The following is a 10,000-nucleotide window of genomic DNA, read 5'->3' as shown; positions in this document are numbered from 1 at the left end:
AAGGTCGGCAGATCGGCGGTTCGAGTTCGAGCCCCGGCTGAACGGCCGCATGTCGAAGTGTCCTCGGGCAAGACACTGAACCCCAAGTTGCTCCCAGTGAGCGGGCCGGCCGGCGCCTTGCATGGTAGCTTGCCTACCTCGCCATTGGTGTGTGAATGTGTGTGTGAACGGGTGAATGAGAGGCCGTTGTAAAGCTCTTTGGATAAAGGCGTAGCTATATAAGTGCAGTGCATTTACCTTTTGCCATTACCATCTTTGGGATTCTACTGTGGTTCCATACAATTTAGCGCTATCGATAATCCACCCTGAATCCCCCCCCCCCCCCAAGAGGGGTCCGTGGTCCACCCGCCATAGTCTCCCAAAATCCTGTGTAAAAATACACTGCAATACCCACACACACATAACCTAACACTGCAATACACACACATAACCTAACACTGCAATACACACACATAGCCTAACACTGCAATACACACACATAACCTAACACTGCAATACACACACACACACACACAGCCTAGCCTGACCCTACTGTAGCCTCCATGTGGTGTTGACATCATCACGACAGTCACTCAACAGAACCCTGGACACCAGAGCACCAGCCAGCCCAGAGGATCCAGTCTGTCATCTCTCCTTCCTGCCCTGCTCCACTCCCACAGGAAGCAGGAAGTCAGGACAGCCATGTCCCCATTCATGCATCAGTCGACACCGCGGACCGCGGCCCTCGCCTGGGAAGTGCTCACGTGCGTTAGCGTACGAGGAGGTGGCGAACCCGCGGTTGAAACACTCCCGATACATGACCTGGGGTGGTCCAGTGGTCTAGCACCATGGCCTGGGGTGGTCCAGTGGTCAAGCACCATGGCCTGGGGTGGTCCAGTGGTCTAGCACCATGACCTGGGGTGGTCCAGTGGTCTAGCACCATGGCCTGGGGTGGTCCAGTGGTCTAGCACCATGGCCTGGGGTGGTCCAGTGGTCTAGCACCATGGCCTGGGGTGGTCCAGTGGTCTAGCACCGCGGTCTACAGTGCACACATTATGCCCGTGTCGGCATGGGTTAGAATCCGGCCCATGCCCTGCTGACATGCCCTCTCTCTCTCTCCCTTCTTCTCCTTACTTTCCTGTCTGTCTTCACAATGTCTATCCAATAAAAATGAAAAATATGAGTGGGACTGCTCCACTCAGAAAAAAATAACCGTTTAAAAAAAGAAAGAAACACTCCCGATACGACGTACGCGTTCAACATCAGAGAGGAAGATTGTTATGTTGCCAATGTTGCTCGTGAGGTGAGGTCATGTCGAAGGCACGCTGAGGTGAATTAGCTGTTAGCGCTTCGAGCCAAATAATCAAATCACCAAACCTGATCATGCGGTGAGCGCGTGCCTCCCCCGCCACCTCGAGAAGAACAGTCTGTCAGGGCTTCCAAGATCCACTTTGGTCATTGTTTTGTCAGTGACTGATAGCGTTGCTGGCTAACACTAACATGGTGGGTGTCAGAGGGGGAGGGGGGTGTCGGGGGGGGTGTCGGAGGGGAGGGGGGGGGGGTAGAGTGACACAATCCCTCACTTTCACGGTCAAATCAGAACAGCATGTGAGCCGCTGGACGCTGAATAGGCAGTAGAGACAGTGTGTGTGTGTGTGTGTGTCTGTTGAGGTGTGTGTGTGTGTGTGTGTGTGTGTGTATGTGTCTGAGTGTGTGTGTGTGTGTGTGTGTGTCTGAGTGTGTGTGTGTGTGTGTCTGTCGAGGTGTGTGTGTGTGTGTGTGTGTATATGTGTCTGAGTGTGTGTGTGTGTGTGTGTGTGTGTGTGTAAGTGTGTGTCTGTTGAGGTGTGTGTGTGTGTGTGTGTCTCTGTGTGCGTGTGTGTGTGTTTCTGGTAAGAGCACCTGGACAAGCCATTAGTAGGGTGTTATATTATATTTCTTGATTATTTTCTCAGGCTATGACAAAGTCGACAGAGTTCCCTGTACTCTGTAGACGTCGGGTCTACAGTATCGTTACACAGCCCAGGGTTAGGGTTAGGGCAGTACTGCACAGCCCAGCGTCCAGGAGAGTCCAGTGTTTTCTCTGAAACAGACACAGTATGGATCATGCTCTGTTCGGTTCACTCGGGATCGAACCGCCGATCTGCCAACCTTGCGATCATTAGACGGCGGCTCCTCTACCTCCTGCGCCACAGCCGCCACCGTGGGAAATCAACGGGGAAAAAAGGTGTTTTTGTTTCTGTTGAGTCGTTTTTGTTTGTTGCTGTAGAATCCACGAGACTCTCTGTTGGAGGCAAACAGACTGTGTTCAGGCTCTGCTGCAGAGCTTCCGGAGCCTTCTGGCTAATTGACTAGCGCTGCAGCCCCGCGCACGGCTGTCTGAGTGGATTTCCACGCTATCTATCTCTGCCTCCATCTGTACATGTTCCCTATGAACACTCTGCTTGTACAATCTGCCATGTGTTTGTGACACTACCCACCAATCAACATGTCACCCGTAACACATAATGTACAACACAACATAATGTCCTGATCATGTCCTTCCTGTCAACAGGCAAAACACCCATGAAATGTAACAGAAATTAACATCCATGCTAATCCTGTCACGGATTGATGAGAAGATTACGAGGCGTGCCAGTCATACATGGGGCGGCTGTGGCTCAGGAGGTAGAGGAGCCACCGTCTAATGATCGCAAGGTCGGCAGATCGGCGGTTCGAGTCCCGGCTGGCCGCATGTCGAAGTGTCCTTGGGCAAGACACTGAACCCCAAATTGCTCCCAGTGAGCGGTCCGGTCGGCGCCTTGCATGGCAGCTTGCCGCCATTGGTGTGTGAATGTGTGTGTGTGTGTGTGTGTGTGAATGGGTGAATGAGAGGCCGTTGTAAAGCACTTTGGATAAAAGGCGCTATATAAGTGCAGTCCGCTTCCCATAAGTACCCTGCTATAGAGAGAGGAGAGGGCTGTGATACTGTGGCGAGAGAGAGAGAGAGAGAGAGAGAGAGAGAGAGAGACCGTAACAGATCTGATGACAAGGCTTCAACTGTTGTTGGTGATAAAGTGTTTTGCGTCGCTGGACCTGAAGAACCTCTAAACATCGCTCGAACACAAACGACACTCGTACTCAACGAGCGAAGCGGAAGGGTCTGACATGACACCATGTACTCCGCTGACACGGATGGGTCTGACATGACACCATGTACTCCGCTGACACGGATGGGTCTGACATGACACCATGTACTCCGCTGACACGGATGGGTCTGACAGGACACCATGTACTCCGCTGACACGGATGGAAGGGTCTGACAGGACACCATGTACTCCGCTGACACGGACGACGTACCGTCGATCAGAGTCAAACACAGCACGGTTACTGTGCCTCCTAAGACTTCTACTGCCCCCCTGGTACTGTCTCTCCAGTGTCTGGAGAAAAAATACATTAATATAGTGGGCCCTATTATGCACTTCATAAGTCTTAAGCAATAAGACGAGGCGGTAGATCTAAACTTAAGACGTGGAGGCGTGGTCAAGGCCACTTTGCTATTATGCGTGCGGTAGTGGGCGCCTAAAACCCGGCGCTAAGCAAAGAAATTAGTCATGGGTGTGTTTTGGGCGTCTTCTCAATCAACCCAATCAGCATGCCAGATGCCATTCCCTTTAAGAACCGGCTGCGTTAAGTCATTAGCGCTATGCTATTATGGAAGTCCTAAGAAGGAGGTCAGCGCGCTTCTCTGCCTCTCCCTTCTGAAATAAAGCATTTATACTGTGACCGTAATTGACGTCTTGCCGTGGAGCCACGTGCGTGTTCATGTGTGCCCACATGCATGCGCAAACCGCGGAGGCGCGCTCGTGTTTCAAAACGTGCATGAAGTCTAAACTTAAGAACTTTTCAAACCACTTCTTAGCGCTAGGCGCAAAGTCAGATCGCATAATAGCAGGGGCGCCTAGCGCACTTCATTAACATATGAACACTCCCACAATGAGTAATATATGCACGGTAGTCTTACGTCTTATGTGTGGGCGCCTAGCGACACCTGCATAATAGCAGTAGCGCGTATGAAGCGCATAATAAGGGTGGCGGTAGGTCTTAACCTGGCGGTGCGTCTTAATTAAGACTTAAGACGGCAAGTTAAGAAGTGCATAATAGGGCCCATAATGTTCTAGCACGGAGACTGCCAATGGCCCCTGGCCTGAGCTGGATTACTCTTCCTGCTACGACTGGTGAATTGATGATTCACTTGCTTAGTCGAATGTATCGATTGTAAGTCGCTTTGGAATAAGGCGTCTGCTAAATGCCAAACATGTAAAAATGTAAATGTAAATAATGTTGTGGTTCAAAACTGTCTTTCCTCATTCTGTGCATCCTTGCTCCCTGGGGGGGGGGGGGGTATTCCCTCAATGTTGGTAAAGGACAATCCAGGCTTATTTTTGATAAATCCCACAAGATTTATTTTAAAAAAAAAGAGACTTAAGATTTCCTGGGCCTCCCCCCGATCTGTTAAATATCAAGTTCTTTGAAATGAAATATAACGAAACATCTTTCGTGTGTTAGATGGCGGTTGAAAAACTGTGTCGCACCCTCACGTGTCAGGACTCATCAAACCCCAAAACCACTCGAAATCACTTCCTTATATTCCATAAAATTGTCCTTAGATTGGGGGGCGGAGGGACCCATTTAAAAAATAAAACAAGTCTTATAGATATCTTATCTTATAGATAGACGGGCCAAAGTACCACTTTCAAAGTGAACAATTAAAAACGTTTTTTCATAGTAATACGTGAGCTTAGAATGATAAGGTTCTATCTCCGTTTAGGGCAGTTCAGAGATATTGAGCGTCAAAGTTTTTACATTCCATTATGTTCTGTGAGATGGAACCTTTGTATTTTATTAATTACTAACAAAAAAATGTCAACATTTTCAAAATAACACCACACAGGCATTAATAAACACCTAATGGATCAGATTATGTAAAAAACTCAATTTTGACAAAAATGGAGATAGAACCTTGTGATTCTAACGTCACGAACAGTAGAAAGCGTTGTGGCGTACCTCCAGCAGTTCAGAGACGGTAGGCAGCACCTCGGGGTTGCAGATGTCGATGCTGTCGTCTCTGTACGTCTTCTTCTTGTAGCGGATGTTCCCCAGGTGGAGGATGGCCGAAAGCAGAGAAAAGATCCTGGAGAGGGAGGAGGGATGTTAGAGTTAACACTAGAACAGCTGTGAGTAAAGAAAAATGTTCTATCTTTGCACTCGATCAACTTTCAGGACTCCTCCTTTCATGACTTTTCCTAGATATGTGCGTTCTACCACACCCAGTATCCTTACATTTGCTAAATCACATCAGGATAAGCTAGTATGAAGCTATTTAGCAGTTTTTCTGTGTAGGAAGCAGGCTAATTTACAAGAAACTAACTAGTGGTCGTTGTGTGTAAATAGCAGCTTTCCATTCTAAAGACTATGGCCGAGGCGGCTCTTATAGTAGGTACAATAGGCACGGCTGTTTGTTTAGTGTTAAAGATCCTAGGAGAGGGAGAAGAAGGGAGTGAACACTAGAACAGCCGTGCCTTCTTTTTTACCTACTATAAGCCTTGGGGGTCAAATGACCATAGTCGGGAAACTGCTAATTACACACAACAACCACAAATTAGCCTGCCTCCTACACAGAAAAACTGCAAAGTAGCTTTGTATTAGCTTATCCTGCACGATGTGATTTAGAAAATATAAGGATACTGGGTGGTAGATCACAGGGACTTGAGCTGCAGAGTGAGATGGGTAGAGGAGGTGTGTGTGTGTGTGTGTAGTGTGTGCGCGTGTGTGCGTGCGTGTGTGCGTGTGTGTGTGTGTGTGTGTGTGTGTGTGCGTGCGTATGTGCGTGTGTATGTGTGTGTGTATCTTACTGTTTGCGTGTCGCTGGTAGGAACCCGACCATCTCCATGACCAGCTGCAGACGTAGAGGAGGTGTGTGTGTGTGTGTGAGTGTGTGTGTGTGTGTGTGTGTGTGTGCGTGTGTGTATCTTACTGTTTGCGTGTTGCTGGTAGGAACCCGACCATCTCCATGGCCAGCTGCAGACGCTCAAAGTCGTGCTTCAGATCCTCCCCTTCTACTGAGGAGCAGTCCTGCTGGAGACACACACACACACGCACACACACACACACACACATACACACACACACACACACACACACACACACACACGAATCAGCACAGAACTGTTTACCGTATACTGTACAACAGTACACAACAGCAGTACAGAACACTACTATACACACACACACACACACACACACACACACACTATCAACCCCTGTTAGTAGGTAGTGTGTTGTGTAGTTGTGTAGTGTTAGTAGGTAGTGTGTTGTGTGTGTGTGTGCGATTACATCAGATCCCGACATGAGGACCAAATGATCAGACATCAGTCACATAACCGCATCATGTGGTGCCCATATTATGACCTAACACCACATCACAGACCGCCAGGAATAAGCCATGGAAGAAAACTGAAAAAACAACAGAATGATGCGGTACTATGTGTGTTCTCCGTCAGAGGAAGGCGGTCTGGAGACAACAACAACAGTCCACCCAGACAGACGACACGTTCTCTGGTTCCAGGGGGCCGTGGTCTGGGCCAGGGTTCTAGTCTGGTTCTGGGTTGGAGCAGGTGGAATTATGGGTTGTGTGTATGAGTGTGTGACGGAGAGAGAGAGAGACCCTAGGGACACGTGTGTGTGTGTGTGTGTGTGTATGTGTGAGTGTGTGTATACGGGCCTACTGGACTGGACTGAGCGTGTGTGTGTGTGTGGGTCTGTGTGCGTTTGTGTCTGTCTGTCTGTCTGTCTGCCTGCCTGCCTGCCTGCCTGCCTGCCTGCCTGCCTGCCTGTCTGTCTGTCTGCCTGCCTGCCTGCCTGCCTGCCTGTCTGTCTGTGTTTCTGTCTGTCTGTCTGCCTGCCTGTCTGCCTGCCTGTCTGTCTGTGTTTCTGTCTGTCTGCCTGCCTGCCTGTCTGTCTTTTTGTCCTTCATTGATGTGTCCATACAGAGACCAGCAGGCACCCACAGCCCAGAACCCACAGTCTATAATACCATCTAACATCCAAACCCATTTTTATATCCCTATTGTTTTGTTTTTGCAGTTTTTCCTGGGCACACATACATAGCAAAGTGAATTTCTTAAGCTTAAATTTGCACATTTCTCCAAGTGTAAATTTGCAGTTTCTCCAATTGCAACAAGAGAATTGAGGCCTAGGGTAAAGAGTCAGTCGGGGCCAAAGAATTTCCAAATTGCTAGGTTTACTCACTTCAAATGCCAAACGGCACAACGTGAGATGTTAAAGGAAGTAGAGAAAATAAAGAGATCGGCGCGGGCCAACCCCACAGGAATCTCTGGGCCGCCACCAGAACCTTAACTCTCCTTCTCGCCTTAGGAAAACAACCCGTTTAGTACGAGAGGGGATGATTGAAGAACGTTATGTTCCTTCACCTTTTCAGGCGCAGAGAGAGAGAGAGAGAGATGGAGATGGAGATGGAGATGGAGATGGAGATGGAGAGAGAGAGAGAGAGAGAGAGAGAGATGGAGATGGAGAGAGAGAGAGATGGAGATGGAGAGAGAGAGAGAGAGAGAGAGAGAGCGAGAGAGAGAGAGAGAGAGAGAGAGAGAGAGAGAGAGAGAGAGAGAGAGAGAGAGAGAGAGACGTCATATTTATGTAAGCTTCTACAACAGCATGTTTGGATACTGGATTCTGATTGGCTAGCAACAGTGGTAAATACTCCCAACTCCCTTCAGTTCAGCTCCAACCGCATTTCCAGTATCAATGCGCCTCCCAATCAATCTGATTAAGAACACAATGGTTGATCTGGTTTATGGGACTATATTCTGTGGCGGAAAAATATATGTATTCTGAAACGATTAATGATTGTAAATAAATGAGTTTAATGTTACAACTGTGTCTTTTTTTATATTATGTGGTGGCTGTTGTAGAAAAGCAATTTACCATTGGAGGGCGGGGGGGTTGTGGACTCATTTACCACTGGTACTCGGCTTCGCCTCGTGCCACAACCCTGTACCAGTGGTAAATGTCTCCACAACCCCCGCCCTTGAATGGTAAATTGCTTACATATCTGCTTGCTTACTGTGCGTGCTGCACCAGAGAGCCAGGGGAGAGGGGTTGCCTCACAAACTCTAACCCGTTTAAAACATTGTGTGGTGGGGTGCTTAGGTGGCGTAACGGGTTAAGCGTCGACTGTGTAACCGCAGGGTTCCCGGTTCGATTCCCTCACCCATCCTTCCTGTCATAATCTCGACTGTCTCTATCCAGCATGTCATCCCTTCTCTCTCTCTCTCACCCATCCTTCCTGTCAAAATCTCTACTGTCTCTATCCTGCATGTCATCCCTTCTCTCTCTCTCACCCATCCTTCCTGTCAAAATCTCTACTGTCTCTATCCTGCATGTCATCCCTTCTCTCTCTCTCTCACCCATCCTTCCTGTCAAAATCTCTACTGTCTCTATCCTGCATGTCATCCCTTCTCTCTCTCTCACCCGTCCTTCCTGTCAAAATCTCTACTGTCTCTATCCTGCATGTCATCCCTCCTCTCTCTCTCACTCTCTCTCTCACCCATCTTTCCTGTCAAAATCTCTACTGTCTCTATCCTGCATGTCATCCCTCTCTCTCTCTCTCTCTCTCTCTCTCTCTCTCTCTCTCTCTCTCTCACCCATCTTTCCTGTCAAAATCTCTACTGTCTCTATCCTGCATGTCATCCCTTCTCTCTCTCTCTCTCTCTCTCTCTCTCTCACCCATCCTTCCTGTCAAAATCTCTACTGTCTCTATCCTGCATGTCATCCTCTCTCTCTCTCTCTCTCTCTCTCTCTCTCTCTCTCTCTCTCTCTCTCTCTCTCTCTCTCTCTCTCACCCATCCTTCCTGTCAAAATCTCTACTGTCTCTATCCTGCATGTCATCCCTCTCTCTCTCTCTCTCTCTCTCTCTCTCTCTCTCTCTCTCTCTCTCTCTCTCTCTCTCTCTCTCTCTCTCACCCACCCATCCTTCCTGTCAACATCTCTACTGTCTCTATCGCAATAAAAATACAAATATGACTGGGACTGCCCCACTCAGAAAAAATAACTTCCAAAAAACCAAAAGACATTGTGTGGTAAGATTCTTCACAAACGGCAGGGTTTTGTGATGTGCTATGTGCTAACTTTACTCTGGGACCGGAGCCTAACTTGAGAGCAGGGGAACTTGAGGCACGTACATCAATGAGGATATTTCCATGAAACGTTGAGTTGCGTCGTGCCAAACACGTTAAGGTTGGATTCACTCCCTACTTACCTTAGGGTATAAATTAGAAGTATAAATTGGGCTTTATCCTGTCACACGTTGTATTGACAAAGTCATTTGTGTGACACGACACACCTGGTGTAATGTGAGGAAGTGCACATCCTTCACAGTGACATGAGACCCAGACAGAGACCCAGGCAACACAACCACAACCGACCCAAACACACCCTCAGTACCACACACACACCCTCTGTAACACACACACACACCCTCAGTACCACACACACCCTCTGTACCACACACACCCTCAGTACCACACACACCCTCAGTACCACACACACAACCGACCCAAACACACACCCTGTACCACACACAGAACCAGCCAGGAACACACCAAACACACACAACCAAGCCAGGAACACACCAAACACACACAGAACCAGCATACAGGAACACACCAAACACCAAATAAAAACAGCAGAAGACGTTTGGTCATTGTGATGTTGCATCAAACCAGTTCTTGTTTTGTTGAACTTTTTATTTTAACATTTGTTTTTCAGATTTTATCCCTTTTTCACCCAATTTGGTAGCCAATTTAACCCAACGTAGCATCCAATTATCCCCTGCCTATTGCATAGGATCCGCCGCACGACCCCGTGGCCGGCAGTCCCAGAGGAGGGCGCCAGGCAGACTAGGCTGACTGGCTCCTCGAGCCCAGTACCGTTATTCCGGCGCCCAGGGGGCGGTGTTGCGCGA

At 48.6% G+C, this 10,000-nt stretch overlaps 1 protein-coding gene across 1 annotated transcript in view; it reads right to left on the bottom strand.

The window, feature by feature from the left end:
- The window catches only part of myo9ab (myosin IXAb), a gene marked incomplete at both ends in the record, with an annotated part of 125,820 nt that overhangs the window by 65,876 nt on the left and 49,944 nt on the right, over positions 1 to 10,000 (bottom strand). Inside the window, 2 exons of the mRNA XM_080539150.1 lie at positions 5,026 to 5,152; positions 5,996 to 6,096. Coding sequence (XP_080395276.1) covers positions 5,026 to 5,152; positions 5,996 to 6,096 — 228 coding nt within the window. The remainder of the gene's footprint in view (positions 1 to 5,025; positions 5,153 to 5,995; positions 6,097 to 10,000) is intronic.

The sequence above is a fragment of the Nansenia antarctica genome (assembly GCF_963989245.1).
Source record: "Nansenia antarctica genome assembly, chromosome: 9".
Lineage (NCBI taxonomy): Eukaryota > Metazoa > Chordata > Actinopteri > Argentiniformes > Microstomatidae > Nansenia > Nansenia antarctica.
This window is presented reverse-complemented; position numbering and strand designations above follow the sequence as displayed.